The following is a 17,957-nucleotide window of genomic DNA, read 5'->3' on the forward strand; positions in this document are numbered from 1 at the left end:
ATCTGAGGATTATGCTTAGAGAGCCAGGAAACACCCAGCTCGAATGGGTACAGGGGAACCTCGGCCAAGTGAAACTGAATCTGCTCAACATGGGACTGGGCGGGCAGAGTGAGTGGAATTGTAATACGGGTCACCGCGCCCGAAGAGAGAGGACGCCCATCAATGGTCTCCACTGCCAAGGGGGCAGGAAGGGGCAGGGTAGGAATCTTGTGGAAGAGAGCAAACATTTCATGCATGAAACTGGTCGTAGCTCCAGAGTCCACTAAAGCCAGGGCTTCCACCCCACCCCACTGGGAGGAGCGTAAGTGAACCACCAATAGCAGATGGGAGGGTGGGGGGGGTTGCGGAAGACAGCGGCGCTCAGCTCGCTGGCGCTCAAGCTCCTCTGGCGGCAGCGGGGCTCGGGTAGCCCCCAGCTGCATCGGGGTCTCCTCTGCCCCCACCATAGGAATGGGGGGTGAGGGAGGGGGCAGGAAACGTGGGGGAATGGGAGGAGGGAAATCTCGGCCCCCAGCGCCCCGTCGGGTCTGCCGGCGCCCCTCCAGCCAACTATCTATCTGGAGACAGGTCTGGATGAGGTCCTCCAAAGTCGGCGGGCTGGGCGTGCGCACCAACTCGTCCAAGATCTCGTCGTTTAAACCATCCAAAAACTGAGCCACCAGCACGGCATCATTCCACTGTAAATCCTGCATCAGCAAGCAAAAAGTTGTCGCATAGCTGGAAACTGAGGCCTTGCCTTGCCTCAGGCGGCGAATCTCCCGAGAAGCCATCTGCGTACACAGGGGGTCACCGAAAAAATGGGCCATCGCTGTCATGAAACCTTGATAGTCCCCGAGCAGGGGGTTGTTAGCAAGAAGGAGTCCCGAAGCCCATTTAGCGGCCACGTCGGAAAGTAGGTTAATGATGAAGCCCACACGAACCTGTTCCGTCTGGAAATCCTCAGGTCGAAGGCGCGTGTACAGCTCCGATTGGGCCCTGAAAATCTGAAAAAGTCCCCTCTCTCCAGAAAACTTCTCTGGCAAGGCCACGGGGCACTTGCGGTGGGGGGGAATCGGAGGTGGCGGGGGTTGAACCGCAGCCTGTAGATTCTGCACGGCAGCCGTCAGTTGAGCCATTTGATCACGGAGAATCTGGTTCTCTTGCGCCAGAGCCTGCACCGTCGGGTCTCCGGCACCCTCCATTTGGCAGTAGGAGGAGAGCAAGAGAGAGAGAGAGAAAAAGAGGAATGGGGACCAAGCTGTCAGGGGGCCCTAGCCGGCCTCTTTCAGTCTACTCCAGTAGCCAACTCCAGACACAGACAAAGGATTCTTTTCAAGGCTTTATTCCTTTTACAACTTAATAACTCTACCACCAGCGACTAAGCTATGAACAGCAGAGTAACCTGTGCGCCGGGTTGGAAACAGTTGGTCCCCATTTGATCGAGAATCACTTGCAGACCCTGAACTCATGGGCTAGGGAGAGTCCCTGCCTTTTTCCCTTGGGTCCTCTGGACGCGACCATTGCTTGCGCGCCAAACGGGTGCTAGGCCTCCTTTCCAGCATGGTGTAATGGCTAGAGTGCTGGACTGGGAGTCGGGAGATCCGGGTTCTAGTCCCCACTCGGCCATGGAAGCTCACTGGGTGACTTTGGGCCAGTCACATACTCTCAGCCCAACCTACCTCACAGGGTTGTTGTTGTGAGGATAAAATGGAGGAGGAGGAGGATTATGTACGCCACCTTGAGTTCCTTGGAGGAAAAAAGGCGGGATATAAATGTAATAAATAATAAATAAAATAAATAAATTTCCACGCCCTCCATAGCTCGTCACTCTCTGCGTCTGCGTCGAGCATCCAGCCAGCCCTCCTCCCGCGCTCTTTCACTCCCAGGACCGCTATCTATGTCTGGAAGGCCAGCAGGAGGAATCTCTGCCAGCTGCAAGGCCTGGGAGGGATGAGCACGCTCCTCTCCCACAGACAGCTGTTCCTCCTCAGAATCAGAACTGCTCTGAGGTTCTATGGGCTCAGTGTCCACCCTGACACTGATCTTGTCTGATCTCGGAAGCTAAGCAGGGTCAGCCCTGGTTAGTACTTGGATGGGAGACTGCCTGGGAATCAGGCTTCCTGCACTGAGCAGGGAGTTGGACTTGATGGTCTTGTAGGCCCTCCAGCTCTATGATTCTATGATTCTGTGATCTACTGCTGTGTGTGAACTTGATCCAGATTGCCAATCTTTGCTCTTCCCCTCTTGATAATCTTTCTAGCACGCACACGTGCACACAAAAACGCGCACACATGCACATAAACACACACTTATTTACTTTAGTCTATATCTGGAAAAATGCCCCTTCCTCTAATGTGCAGATTGCAATCATAGGGCCACATTACTCGGCACCTTCGAGAAGCAGATGGTGAGGGTGAAGAAGATGCTTCAAGCAAGTTGGTGGCTTTGTTTGCATGAATTCATGAAGAGCCCTTTCCGTTTGATTCCTATCCCCTCTGAAGGGAAAAAATAATAATACCGGGTGCCTACCTTAGGCCAGAACTCCCTCCGCCCCCCAGGAACAAAAGGCAACTGAACAGATTAAAACAAAACACGGTTAGTGTCCTACCTGCAATAATGCCATCCATCTGTTCCAAAGCTGCAGCCAGCATCTCACTTGCATCACTCATCATTTTCTCTTTTCTGCAGGGTAGCCACTGCAAATACCTAAAATAATGTAGCAACAACATTACACATGCTTTGCAGCTCCTCAGAAGCTACAGCTAAGCGAAACAATCTGCAAATGATAGTTTTACTTGACTTCAGAGTTAAAAAGAAGGGTTCTGCCCTGCATTAGCGCTGATACCCACAGACACACTCCACTCACGCATGTCCAAGCTAAACTTGGGTTGCTTGGGGACGTAGCATTTGTATGGGGAGGAGGAATGCATTCCTGCAGCAGAAAGTCTCTTTCCAACAAGCATGCACAGTCATAGGCCATCTGGTTTGCAGAACATCTGTTCCCTTCTAATGCCGGCAGATGTAAAGTTCATTCACAGGGGAAATGAGGTTTTGGCAAAACCCACAAGCCACATACTCCAGAGCCATGTCCTGCTGGCTGCAATGGGGCTGCTCAGGAGAATAACAAGGGACTCTAGGATTGTAGCCAGGTGTCTTCTGCTCATAGCAGCCTGAAAGCTTTCCAGGGAAAAGTTATCAAACTGAGAAAGAAATGTCCATCTCAGTAGACAGGCATACACGACATGAGGCTCACCAAGCTGCACCCAGCTCAACAACCATAAGCAGTAGTCCAGCAAGTATTTCAGAGCCTTTCAAATCCTAATATCAGATTCGCTTCAGGAACATGAACTAATTTACATCTTCAAGATGAATCACTGTCTGAGCAACTATGTGATCATCATCTCCCATAACCGCCTCCCCTTATGATCAGCTGAAGACTCCTTGCTCTGAGCGTGGCCTCTCTCTAGATTGGCTCAGCTTCAACATCACTACAAGCCATCTTCACAGAAGCATAATATGGTTTAGTGAAATGTCTGAATTGAGCCAGTTTGTCAATGCAGATATCGGAATATACGGTGATATACACTAATTCTTGTTTGGAACCTAAACTACAGTTGCAGCTTTCAAATAACCAGGAAATCATAGAATCATAGAATAGTAGGGTTGGAAGGGGCCCAGAAGACCACTGAGTCCAACCCCCTGCTCAATGCAGGAATCTAAGTCAGAGCATCCCTGACAGATGGCTGTCCAGCCTCTTCTTGAATGCCTCCAGTGTGGGAGAGCCCACTACCTCCCTAGGTCATTGGTTCCATTGTCGTATTGCTCTAACAGTCAAGAAGTTTTTCCTGATGTTCAGCCAGAATCTGGCTTCCTGTAACTTGAGTCTATGATTCCGTGTCCTTCACTCTGGGGTCATCAATAAGAGATCCTGGCCTTCCTCTCTGTGACAACCTTTCAAGTACTTGAAAAGCACTACCATATCTCCCCTAAGTCTTCGCTTCTCAAGGCTAAACATGCCCAGTTCTTTCAGTCTCTCTTCATAGGGCTTTGTTTCCAGTCCCCTGATCATCTTTGCTACCCTCCTCTGAACCCTCTCCAGTTTGTCTGCATCCTTCTTCAAGTGCGGTGCCCAAAACTGGACACAGTACTCCAGATGAGACCTAACCAGTGCTGCGTAGAGGGGAACTAGTACTTCCCGGGATTTGGAAGCTATGCTTCTGTTAATGCAGCCCAAAACAGCATTTGCCTTTTTTGCAGACACATCACATTGTAGGCTCGTATTCAACTTGTGATCGAGAACAATTCCAAGATCCTTCTCGCTTGTAGTGTTGTTGAGCCACGTATCCCCCATCTTGTACCTGTGCATTTTGTGTTTTTTTTCCTAGGTGCAGAACTTGGCATTTATCCCTATTAAATGTCATTCTGTTGTTTTCTGCCCAGTGCTCCAGTCTATCCAGATCACTTTGAATTTTGTTTCTGTCTTCCAAGGTATTAGCTATCCCGCCCAATTTTGTGTCATCTGCAAATTTGATCAGCATTCCCTGCACCTCCTCCTCCAAGTCATTAATAAAAATATTGAAGAGCACTGGGCCCAGGCCTGAGCCCTGCAGTACCCCACTCATTACCTCTCCCCAGGTTGAGAAGATCCCATTGATAAGCACTCTTTGAGTCCGATTCTGTAGCCAACTGTGGATCCACCAGATAGTTGTTTAATCTAGCCCACTTTGAGCTAGTTTGCTCATCAGGATATCATGGGGCACTTTTTCGAAAGCTTTGCTTAAGTCGAAATGTCCATGTTAAAGCTGCCTTCCCCACAGCAGTACCCTCCTGTTTTAGAATACAACTTATATCAGCCCCAGGCACCATGACCAATGGTCAGGGATGATGGGACTTCTAATCTGAAACATTTGGTGGATATCACGTTTAGGAAGGCTGGTTTAGACCTTTTGATCTGCATTCAATTTTCCTTCCTCTCACGCATTTTTTATGCCGCAACGATCTCTGGAGGCAGCACAACAACTATAATTGGGGTCCGGACTCAAGCCAGTTCCTGAAAGAGCCAGCCGAGTGCACTGCAAGCATCACTCTTTCCTCGGCTGCCCCACACAGGGCAGCCAAGGGACAAGCAGAGTGCCCTCTGCTTGCAATCTGATCACAGAATGCAGTTAACAAAGGGATTCTGCTCCCCATCTCCTCCCCAAGCTTCCAGACTAGAGAGCAGAAGGAGTTCAAGCCACAGGGGGAGCCCAAGCCTCCACAAGATTGATAACAAATCTCCGCAGGCTGGGTCAGGTCCATGAGCCAAAGGTTCCCCATCCCTGAACTAAAAGTATCAGGTGGCAGGTGATTTGAAAGACCTCTGCCTGGAGAGCCACTGCTGGTCAGGTAGGCCTGACTGGGCTAGATGGACAAATAGTCTGATGGAGTGTAAGGCAGCTTCCTATGTTCCTAATGGGTACAGTTTGGAATCCCACTCCATGACATTGTTTGTACATATGCGCAAACACGTGCGTGCGCGCACCAGTTCCTGCAGTGCTTTGCTGAACCATCAGGGCCTTGCTATTGGCCCCATATATTAGCTGAAGCATACAGTATTAAGAAGGGCAAGTATTGCAGCTTTTGCTGGGCAGTGCCATTTTGGGCCACCATTTGGTAGTAGATAAAATATTTAAATGCCCTCCTACAAATATATACACTGAAACTAGCACATTAGGGAAAGTGCTAGACTACATCTGTATATGTAGTTTGTGGTTTTATTTGGAAGTTTAAATGCTCTCACATATTAGAATAATCATCAATCGCCTATCTAGACTGAAGTGCTACTGTCCATCAACAGATAAATTATATGAGACTGTTCATCGTGCCTTTTAGCTCTTTAACATCCGTACATCCTCACCCTGATTTTCCATTCATAAATGTCACCACCCATCTCATTCCAATTCTCATTCATCTCCCCTCGTTCCTTTCCTCCTGACATATAATCTACGCGCCTGTGTATTTTGAGTGGAAGAAAAATCTAGTCCTGAGCTTATTACATCAGTGCTACTACAGATCAGGACACAAAGGAAGACCGATTGAAGCAGCGGTTCCATTTTGCTTGTTGAAGAGCCGCTCAAACACACGAGACCAACGTTCCAATGGCAGCACTCAGAACCTGCCCTGCTAAAGTTCAACTCTTGTAGCTTCATTCATTTAGCTAAATGAAGGATTAACCTCCCCCCTCCCCAAGTATTTGCAGCCACTGAACTTTGTCTAATCCATCAGCTTACATTCTTGCTTTTTAGAGCCTAATGCTTTGTGAAGTTCAGGAAGACGCCGACATCTCAATTACTAAAGCGGGGGGGGGGGGGGGGAATCAAGCCAACATATGTGCAAGATGACATACCACAACCTGTGTTCATTACTGTGTGTATAAACAGCCAGCCCTGAAGGTGGTGCCATTTTTGGAATTTAGGATCTATTTTGGGAGCTTATTCAGTCATTGGCATTGAGTGTGTCAGTTTTCTCATTTTATACTAGAAACCTATGGCTCTTTTGTCCTCAGACTCTTAGGAAATCAAGACAACTGTTCAGTAAACTGTCATACCATTGCACAAAGTACGCCCAGATGGTATCTTTCTATGAGACCAAATTGTTGGAAATGCAAACCCAGAAGAACAAAACTACCCCAAATTCACAACTTATAGTTTCAACTAACTTTTCTTCAAGTCAAGGAAAAATGGTCAAAGAAAAAAAAAAAACATTAAAACTACACATTTTAAATCTTCCTTTGCAAGATTTTGGACCATTCTGTCTTAACCTGAAAAAAGGATATTTAAGAGAAGGAATATATAGTAAGACATTTGTTTGTTTTTTAAAATGACATATTTGCTATTTTAGTACTGGAGCCAACACGAATCATTCTCCCACAGTATATGTTTACACTGAATCACTATAATACAGTAACGTTCTTAGGAGCACTCTTGTAAACTTCTCTTGGCATTTATACAACTTTGCTCCAAAAGCCTCGCATACAGCAATGCCTGTAACCTCTGCACACATCTAGCCTGTAAGATATGTGCCATTATCTCCACTGGAACAGAGAGAACAAGGAAGAACAAGGAGATTAAACGACCTAATCGAAAGCTCATTGAACCAACTAGGAGGGAGATCTTCCCACTTAGTGGTAATGACATTTGGAGGATAGATTAAACAACTTGTCTAAGGACTTTTCACACATCAAGGTGTGTGGTGAAAATCACTTTACAGACCACAGCTTCCTTGATATGGAACTGTATGTGCTGAGAAACCAGCAACTTTAATGTTACAACTCTTTTTTCACACACATGCAAACAAATGCATCAACATAAACATTAAGGGGTACTATTACCACTGAGTGCAGCATGCCCTCACCAGAATCCTGTCATTTACAAAAACTACTTGTGAATACTGACAGGCAGTAAGCATGCTGAGGAATAGTCAGGCACCAGTCGGGGTCACACATTTTAGTGACACTGACGCTTTCCTTGCGCTGTATAAGTGAACCAACTACAACATGACCTGGAAAAAGAGCTGGACTAGAGAAAAAGTAGGGAAGGAAACCCCACAGCATTTTTCTTATGGGCTAACAAAACATGTTACACACAAGTGTCTGTAAGAATCTCAACATGGTAGCAGAGATCTCAGAGGTCTAAGTACAACATGTACTTAGCCCTTAAAAAACAGATTATTATTCGTCAATCTGGGACTCAGCAGTGGTTAATATTTCCCTATTGTGTCTTTCAGAACTGGATGAAGGCTCATCTTTATTTCACAGTTGTACTTCAGCTGAAAAACCCAATGGAAAGACTAACAGTATAAACCAAAGCAAAAGTAAAACGTACCTGTCAGGACTATGCAAATGCCATATGCCTTACTATGTAGGCCCTGAGGTAGAATGTGTTTTTCTTAGGATCCCTGTTTTCATTTTGTTTTGTTTTTAAAAAAAATAGAAGTTTCTTCTCATAAAGGGTACAATTTGGAAATGTGCATCTGTCACCCAGTTAAAAACCCAGAAACATAATTAATTCGCACAGCTTCTTATGGTCAAGAAACGGAAGTTCTGTATCTTGTACCACTCGCCTTCCCTTCACATACATTTCTGTTCCAAGTATAACTATCCCTATGGCTCTCACTGCCTGGGTACACACACCTGCCTTCTTTCCTTTCCTCAGTCTCTGCCAAAATATTCCTTTTAATTTCATAAAAGCCCAAATCATGCAAAATGTAAAAGAATATATATCTTTGCATTTGTGCTGGCAGAACATTTGCAGTAACTCTTAACAATTCGGGGTTTATTTGTCATAGAATATGAATTTTTGGGCAAGGCTGCAATTCTGGTTTTCAGCAGATGGGGGGCAAAGTGGACTGTGTGTGATTTCTGTGAGATGCGTGCCACCAAGATCCAGAGCACTGTTCAAAAAGCTACTCATCAATATATTCAAAATTACAAAGCACACACACTATTTTAAGAGTACTCGCTGTGATCGTTTTCCATCTGGTTTAAACATCGTAATAGCAGTTTAACACCATTAGTCAGGTGGGTTTGTTTTCTAAAACAGAAACGGTTTTGTGCCTTTGAAATGCTTAACTAGTACCAACATGCCATAGAATTGTTCGCATGTAACAACTATCAATCAATGTATAGAATGCTGAGCTGGCCAGAGATATAGATGTTCCTGAGGATTCGTCTAAGGCCTGAAGTACTGGACCGGGGGGCAGATAGCAATTGTCCCCTTTTTGTCCTGTAAATGTTTCAGGTACATATTATTGACAACCACATCTTTTATGAAACATGAGTAGGGCACTGATGCACCTCTATACTACCCTGTACAACTCATTGAAAATGTGTACAGCTGAAAGACTATAAATTACTAGGGATTAAGCCTGGTACAGATCTGCCTTGGTGACAGAACATTTACTATAAATACAGATACCTAAAGCAGCAGTTCAGGCAGGGAGAAAAATCTGGCACGTCCTAGCTTTCATTTCCTTAAAGAAGGTCAAACCTTCTTCAAACCTTCTCACACATCTAAACTAAACTAATAAAAACTATCCATCTAATCCTTAAATGTCATCTACAGCCTAAGTAGCCTGATCGTACAGATGCACTCAGTTGCATAGCAGACACCATGCCTTACACCCAGCCACCCCATTGTCGAAGTGTTTTACAGTCATCACACCATAAACCTATAAGATGAGTCACTATTTTTTCTACTTTACAGATAAGCAACAGAGGTTGAAATTTACCTAAAGCCCACTCGGTGGAGACCATGGATAAGCAAAGATCTGAATTAGTTCCTACTACATTCTGTTGTTGTTGTTTATTCGTTCAGTCACTTCTGACTCTTCGTGACTTCATGGACCAGCCCACGCCAGAGCTTCCTGTCGGCCGTCGCCACCCCCAGCTCCCCCAAGGTCGAGTCCGTCACCTCCAGAATATCATCCATCCATCTTGCCCTTGGTCGGCCCCTCTTCCTTTTGCCTTCCACTTTCCCTAGCATCAGCAGCATCTTCTCCAGGGTATCCTGTCTTCTCATGATGTGGCCAAACTACTTCAGTTTTGCCTTTAAGATCATTCCCTCAAGTGAGCAGTCTGGCTTTATTTCCTGGAGTATGGACTGGTTTGATCTTCTTGCAGTCCAAGGCACTCTCAGAATTTTCCTCCAGCACCACAGTTCTTTTTATCATCACAACAACCCTGTGAGGTAGGTTAGGCTGAAAGATAATTTACAGCCTGAAGTCAACCAGTGCAACTGGTTGGTGTTGGGAATAGGGATGGGGAAGAATTTCATTTAGTCCATATTTTTTAAGTGAACTAACCTAAGTTGCACCTCCCAGACTAGTAACATATCAGAACGCAGTTATCCATTGGGCTACGTGCTTCTCCAAATTCTGTGATTTGAAAACTGTTTGTTGTTGTTCAGTCATTAAGTCGTGTCCAACTCTTCGTGACCCCATGGACCATAGCACGCCACGCCTTCCTGTCCTCCGCTCTCTCCCGGAGTGTGCTCAAGTTCATATTCATTGCATCGGTGATATAGCCATCTCATCCTCTGCCATCCCCTTCTCCTTTTGCCTTCAATCTTTCCCAGCATCAGGGTCTTTTCCAGGGACTTTTCTCTTCGCATTAGGTGGCCAAAATATTTGAGCTTTGGCTTCAGTATCTGTCCTTCCAATGAGCAGTCAGGGTTGATTTCCTTTAGGATTGACAAAAATGCAAATATCAGGGAAAGTTGCATTCCCTAATATATGTGCTGGGTAAGTTGCATATGAAAATAAATGTGAATTTGTGTGCCGGGTGTTTTTTTTTAATTCACAAACTGATGCAGAACGTGCACAGAATAGACTTATGACTGAATACTGACACAGACCAGAAATAGCCAGATTCTTCCATACCTAGTTGGGAATCTAGTATCCAATTCTGTGAGATTCATTCCTAATGCAGAAAGCCAGAGAATTAGACTTTAAGAAGCAAAATGACAGTCTAAATTAAACTCCTTTTATTATGCCAATATATTGATGTAATCTAACATTCTGTGTGTGTGTGTGTGTGTGTGTGTGTGTGTGTATTTCAGGCTGTTATTTGGCTGCATGTGCCAAAAATATGCTCACAACCTTTTTTTGTAGCTATATTTTACATTAGGAAGTACCATCATCCCACTTGCAGCAAAGCAGGCTTGAGCATTAACAATAACCTTTGAATTAATAGAAGAAAAGCTTCTTGCACTTAAGTAATGACATATGCCTCTTTCACTAACCTACTCTCCAAAGTTATGGCAGCAAATCTTGAAAGACAAGTAGTAGTAATCAACATAAATGAACAAAGCATGCTAAAAAAAGAAGTAGACAGATCAGAACTGGATACATTTGCAACCTCCCTACAATTGAAATAATAGAACCTTTCACCCTCTGACCCCATGTGCACAATAAAAAGTCATAGTTCCAAGGAGTAAAAATAGAAAGATATTAGATACCCACTCACTTAACACCGTTGCTAAAAGTTTGATTTTGAAGTCTGTACAGATCTCTGCTAAAGAACCAGCTAGGCTCAAAACACATCAGGAGTTGCTTGTTGAACCATACAATAAAAATATAGACGTACCATGTGGGAATTCCCATTTATTATTTAACTGGGCTATAGCCTGTCCCACTGAAAAGGCTCAGAGTGTGCAGCAATACAGTAAGTATTCAAAAGTTGGCCATGGGCCAAGAACAGTCAGCTTGAATTAAAAGTGATTCATATGTTTAAAAGTAGCTATCTCAACATGAGAATGGGGACAGGGCTGTGCACAGTGGCTCTGCCCCCAAAGTCACGTATGTCACACAGCCCCTGCCCCAAGCATCTGCACATGCAGAGTGAACATCTGCAGGAAGGAACCCTTCATGTGTACAGCTGTGTGTATGGAGGTTTCCACATGAGCCAGAACCCTGCGGTATCAGGGTTCTGGCTCATGTGAAGGCCTCCTCCTTACAGATATTAAGAGTAATTTGGTACAGCCCCACATCTGCTCAAGTGCCGAGGTATCTACTTTTAATCAGGCCTGAATATGATTCACATTTTGACTTCCTGGTCAATATTAAAAGTTGTGGTAGAACAAAGGTGTGGAAGTGGTCCCTGCGCATACTGGTCCCAGGCTATTTCAGGCCATTATAGGCCACCAAAAATACTTTGAATTGAGCCCAGAAGGCAATAAGGGTCTAAACTTTGGGTCCCTGGTGTAATATGCCCCCAGTGTCCCTCCCCCAGTGAGAATTTACTTTGACCTTGGTTTGGTGTGGTCCCTCTCTCCTAGTCGGGGAGAAGTCGTAGTCTTAATCACCACCATGTATTCCAGTATAACTGAGGCACACTTTCCTCTGAATTAAAATTAGAGGCACACATGTATTTATTTAAAGAATGTATAGCTGCCCTTCAAAAAACATATTTTTTCAGGATGGCTTACAAATAAAACACATCACTCATACAACCACTCTCCTCTCTGGGAGAGGAGGTTTCGGACCCGTGGCCACTTACTTGTGGGGTGCCACAGGGTTCCATACTCTCCTCGATGCTATTTAACATCTATGTGAAGCCGCTGGGGGCTATCATCAGGAGGTTTGGGGTGCAGTGTCATCAATATGCAGACGACATGCAGCTCTACCTCTCGTTCAAATCTTCACCAAGGTTGGCCGTAGAATCCCTGTCCAAATGTCTGGAGACGGTGAGTGGCTGGATGGGGAGGAATAAGCTGAAGCTGAACCCTGACAAGACTGAGGTACTTTTGGTGGGAGACAAGAGGAGGCTGGGGGATGCTGACCTGGTGTTGAATGGGGTACGGCTACCCTTGAAAGACCAGGTCCGCAGCCTGGGGGTCATTTTGGACTCCCAGCTGTCCATGGAGGCTCAGGTGTCAGCTGTGAGCCGTACAGCGCTGTATCAACTCCATCTGATACGGCGGCTGCACCCCTTCCTTCCCAACCATCTGCTCCCATCGGTAGTACATGCCCTGGTCTCCTCTCGTTTAGACTACTGTAATGCGCTCAACGTGGGGTTACCCTTGAAGACGGTTCGGAAACTGCAGCTGGTACAGAACGTGGCGGCTCGCCTGATTAAAGGCAGCCGCCGGCGAGATCACATCACTCCAGTGCTGAAGGAGTTGCACTGGTTACCAGTTGTTTTCCGGGCCAAATTCAAGGTGTTGGTTTTGACCTTTAAAACCCTATATGGTTCCGGCCCAGCCTATCTTAAGGAGCGCCTCCAGCAGCACCAGACAGGCCGCTTAACAAGATCAGCCTCAGATGGCCTTCTCTCTGTCCCATCAGCCAGGACAGCTAGACTGGTGGGGACGAGGGAGAGGGCCTTTTCTGTGGTGGCCCCCACTCTGTGGAACTCCCTCCCTAGGGAACTCCGTCATGCCCCCTCTTTAACGAGCTTCCATCGTGCATTAAAAACGTGGTTGTTCAGGCAGGCATTTTGGGTGGGTTAGGGTATTTTAGGAAATGTTTTTATTGTAGAATTTTATTGTTTTAAACTGTTTTATTGTATGTTGTACATCGCCCAGAGTGGCTGGGTGACCAGCCAGATGGGTGATTAATAAATTTAATAATAAATAAATATATAAATATAGTGGGCAAAAGAATTACCCTCCCCTGGAAGAGCCCACTTCCAATCTCCTCATGGAGAGCAGTCCAAACAATGGCCCAAGCAGAGATGCAAGGGCAACCTCCTTTGAGTGAGGGCAATTCTGTTTGTCGGCTGAGGCTCAGTGGTAGAGCACATGCTTTGCACAAAGAAGGTCCCATGTTCAATCCCCAGATTCTTTAGGTAGGACTAGAAAAGAATCCTGCCTGAAACCCTGTAGAGTTCCTGTCAGTCAGTATTGACAGTACTAGGATGGATGGACGGACACTGGGGTCTGAATGAACAAAAGGCAGCTTCCTATATTCCTAGCTCAGCTAAATGGCTGAATGATTCAATCAAAAAACCAACACAGAGTCATGGCAGAATTATTGGTCTGATTGGAAGGAGGCAAGACCAGGCACTCATGCACAGGCACTGTAGCCAAACTCCTGTAACTGGGTACGCTGAGCTCACAAGAGCCTTTAATAATTTAATTCATTTATTTTTCACAGCACACGAGTACGTCTCTAGAGGTGTAGAGTTTAGAAAACACAGACCTGTCCCAAATGACATACCAGCTTTTGTCTGGCATGAGCAGTACAGTACAAATATACAAAAATATGCGTTACTGCATATTCTAATACCAGCTTGCATCCAGACAGTTCCATCTACACACAGCAAATAGGGGAAAATAATCTCCTGATTTTTTAAAATAGGCAGATTAGAGACAGTGGTGACAATGGGCAGGAACTGCTAAGTATGGAGTCCTGGCAAAACATTTCCCACCCAACAACACATACATACACTAGTTGCTGCTTTGACACAACACAATGATAAGAGACGACAGACTGGTGGTGCAGAAAAGCAGAGGTGTGGACAAGAGTTCACATGCCATTCAAATTCCAACTAATATGCAAGACATCATGATGCAGTAAAAGGGAAAGCTAAAAAAAAAAAAAAGAGGCAACAAAAAGATGCACCACCCTTACCACAAGCAAATGAGATACATTTGCTAGAACCCAGAACAGATGCTTTTTAACAAGCGGAAACCTGTTTAGTTAAAAATGATGAACAAATAGTATCCCTCAGATACATTTGAAAGAAAGGTTCCTCCTGTGCAAGCACCGAGTCATTGCTGACCCCTAGAGGGACGCCGCTTGCGCTGGCGTTTTCATGGCAGACTATAGCGGGGTGGTTTGCCATTGCCTTCCCCAGTCGTGACTACCTTTCCCCCAGCAAGCTGGGTGCTCATTTTACCGACCTCAGAAGGATGGAAGGCTGAGTCCACCTGAGCCGGCTACCTGGGACCCGGCTTCCACTGGGATCGAACTCAGGTCGTGGGGAGAGTTTCGGTTGCAATACTGCCGCCTACCGCTCTGCGCCACACGAGGCTCTCAGATACATTTGCACACACACAAAATTAAACATCAAACTAATAGAAGGAAAGTGAGGGTGGTGGGAGGAGGGATATTAAAATATAAGTAGGTTAATGCTATTCCCATCAAAAGGAAAGAGGACTAAAAACAGGAAAACACAGGCACACACTCAAACACACACATACCCAGGAGGGGAAATCCTGCAGTTCAGTAATTGTCCCAACATCAAGTGCATCAGGAAGGAATTTGCCATGGTTCATACACATTTTTCAAAATTGCTTTCAAGGACCATTTCAGACAGACATTCACTCCTACTCTCCCAAACAACACAAACAATTCATGAGAATTCCTGCACTCACAGCTGAAACACCTTGTTCAGCTCAACAATTCATCAAGCCTAGACAGCAAAAGCCCATTTCAAGCCAAAGTAAATTTCCTTTATCAGTTGAGAACTACCTTATCAGCTATTGACATTCCAATTGCATTTCATGGTCTTACATATGAAGAATTCTTTAGTCTTACATGCATCCAAAACAGAAAGAAATAAGGAATGCTTTCTGCCCAGTTTCTACCACAGTCTGGTTGCTAAGGTTATGTACTGTTTCCAAGAGTTGGCAGAAAGAAGCTTCATTTTTAAATGGCAAATCAAAACCCTTCTGGCTAGATGAGCTCTGCAGATGTACTCTTAACACAAATATTTAGGGGGGAAATACAAAAACAAAAGTCCCTAAAATATTGCTTAGAACATACTCTCGGGATGCTGAAATATTTACAATAGATTGCAGTCGTTTCCTAAGAGCACTGCTTCAAATACGGACTTTAGAACACAATTATTAAGGTCAGAAAAACTGAGCAGTCTGCCCCAGGCCACACGATATGCCCCCACCCATCATTAATCCACTTTCTTCAAAAAGCCGCATTCTGGTTAAGGCTGGATGTGTGTGTGTGTGTGGGGGGGATTTATGCCAGACAGGGGAGGGGCTGGGGGAAGAAGCATGAGATCCCGCAGCCTGCTCCTAGTCCCTCAACCACAGTTAATGTGAGCTCTAGCATTCTGTCTGCACCAGTTGCCCCATTTCAAGTGGGGAGTAGAGAAAGAGATTCACAGCTATGTCCAAAGGCTAGGCTTTTGGATATACGCAAGTCTAAAAGTACAAAACAGAAAGGACTGCAGTTACTTTTTTATACCTTCCACCAAACAGAAATATGTACATTCCTAGAGAATGATCATATATGGTCTGAAATGCAGGGTGGAAAATACTGTTCCCCACCACGCTACATGTTACTCCTAGCGGCACTGTCCTGAACCTATAAGCCTGCCCAGAGCCCAATAGGAATGTGGATATGGGGCAGTGGCTTAACTCTCACACACAGCAGGCGAGGAAGTGAGCCTGTTCCTTGGCAATACCCCTTCAGACTGCAGGTGGGGGCTAAAATGATTGAGCGCTCCTCCATATAAATAAGGCCTCCACACAGAAGACTAGCATGTCAAGGAAGGGGCAAAGCTAGAATTCCTATACCTGATGTGCTACCTTTGCTATGTAGGGCAGGGGTGCAGAACCTCAGGCCCTGTCATGCCTCCCTCAGACTCCTCTGAGGATGAAGGGGAATGGCAGGCTCCAGACCCAGGGGAAGGGACCAGCACAGAAGAAGCCTGAGCCCCCTCACCTCCTGTGGATGTTCCATGCCCAGCTGCAGTCCCCCCAGAGGATTCGGAGGGCAAAATGCCACCAACCCCCACAGCGCGAAGGAGACTGCATGTAAGAGAACAACATAGGCCAGCCTCTGTCTGTTTAAGACAGAAGGGCTGTCAGAGGCAAGAGGACTGATTGGATGCAGCTGCTTCAGGATGCAGCAGTTAAAAGCAAGAAGCAGGCAGGAGCGAGGCTGCTGGTGAACAATGTCATATCTCACACCAGATCTCAGCCTTGACCCTGGACCTAGCCCACTGCCTTGCTTGTGTTCCCTTGTGTTTTGGACTTCGGACTGGAAAACAGACTTCTCTTTGCCACATCACTTTGGATTCAAGTGCCCTGGTAAAGTTCCCCCTTCCTCCGCCTTTTCCCTCTCGCAGTCTTGGACAGGTTTACAACCCTCTTATCAACCAGTGATTTATTGCTATCCAGCCCACCTGGGGGGCAAATCCAGCCCACCTGGGGGGCAAACCCAGCCTTCTGGAGTTCCCCAGAATGCCATACCTCTTCCTCTGGCCCCACCCCCTTTCCCCCAACCAACCATCATTCAAGTGGTTTCCAGGCTTTTGCACAGCTTTTCCCCATTATAAAAGGTTGAAATGCTTCTCCATAGTTAATGGCAATAAAAACTTTACAATAAAATGTGCTGCATTTTTGGCATTTTGGCCATGGCCCCTTGGCCCTGTCCACCAGAGCATCACCAAAATGAAATTTGGCCCTTGGAATTTCTGCACCCCGATGTAGAGGGAGGTTTCTTCTGTATGGAGGAGCACTCAACTCAATCTTTTCAGCCCGCACCTGCAGCTGAAGTGATATGTCCCAGAAACAGGTTCACCTCCTCACCTGCTGTTGTGAGAACTGGGCCTGAAGAAGAGCAACTAACTGAGATATCATTCAAGTACCAAATGTCAAAGAGAAAAAGAAAAAGATAGCATACATTGTTTATGCCTTTTTCAATCCTACAGCAAAATCAAACCTTTGAGATGCCAAGCTAGTCAACCAAGGTTTAATGAGATAGTGAACTTTTCTTTATAAAAGGAAGAGCAGGAGAAAGATATAGCAAGGCATCCTTCGCAATATTAGTGCTTCTGGACAAAGCTATAGTTCAAGACCTTACGTGATGTATTTGTTTTCTCCTGAAGACAACTACAATATAGAAAGCAATTTACCAGGCACTGCACATAGTTATTTTGCAAAGGCAATTTCATCAGTGAGCACAATTGCTTTAATAGAAAAGACCTAGGCCTAATGAATAATTTACCAAAGGAGACATTACAGAGGTGCACAGCAGAAAGAAAAGGTTGCTAAAACAGAAAAAGTAGACACCAAAGAAATGGAATTATTCTTCCATTCCCTGTATTAAGTCACAATATTTTATCATATGGTACAAGAGGCATAGAATTGGGGCTGTCATATGATTGAGTATTAGCTGAACCATGAATTTTATATTATTACATCTACGTATGAATAGAACTATTGTTTTTATCTATTTGAGCTAATTAAGGAAAAATTGAACAGTTCTTTTAAAAGGTTTCTTTTTCCTTTTAAAGATTTTCCTTCCTAGTAGCTCAGCCCATAAGCAAAGATTGGTCCTCCAATGAACAATCAGCAGTGATCATTTTAACTTCCCACAATGTCCCGAATCAACACTACATCACAGACATTGTGGGAAATTTAAATGGTGACTGTGTGTCCATCTAGCACCGAGTGTCCAGGGTAAATATTTTAAGGGGACACTGATGGTGGGCTCTTCTGGGTTGCAGGAGCTCCAGCTACTGCCATGTGGTA

General features: G+C 45.3%; 1 protein-coding gene across 10 annotated transcripts in view; it reads right to left on the bottom strand.

The window, feature by feature from the left end:
- The window catches only part of PPFIBP1 (PPFIB scaffold protein 1), a 160,235-nt gene that overhangs the window by 73,046 nt on the left and 69,232 nt on the right, over positions 1-17,957 (bottom strand). For 9 of the 10 annotated variants that reach the window (XM_084811089.1, XM_084811088.1, XM_084811097.1 and 6 more), the window contains one exon: positions 2,588-2,685. In XM_084811089.1, coding sequence (XP_084667215.1) covers positions 2,588-2,651 — 64 coding nt within the window. In that variant the 5' untranslated portion in view covers positions 2,652-2,685. Of the gene's footprint in view, positions 1-2,587; positions 2,686-9,246; positions 9,266-17,957 lie in introns of those variants that run through there. The other variant, XM_084811091.1, reaches the window with a different exon arrangement.

The sequence above is a fragment of the Heloderma suspectum genome, chromosome 7 (assembly GCF_057233095.1).
Source record: "Heloderma suspectum isolate Gila_16-S chromosome 7, 16-S_ref, whole genome shotgun sequence".
In the NCBI taxonomy this organism is placed as follows: Eukaryota; Metazoa; Chordata; class Lepidosauria; order Squamata; family Helodermatidae; genus Heloderma; species Heloderma suspectum.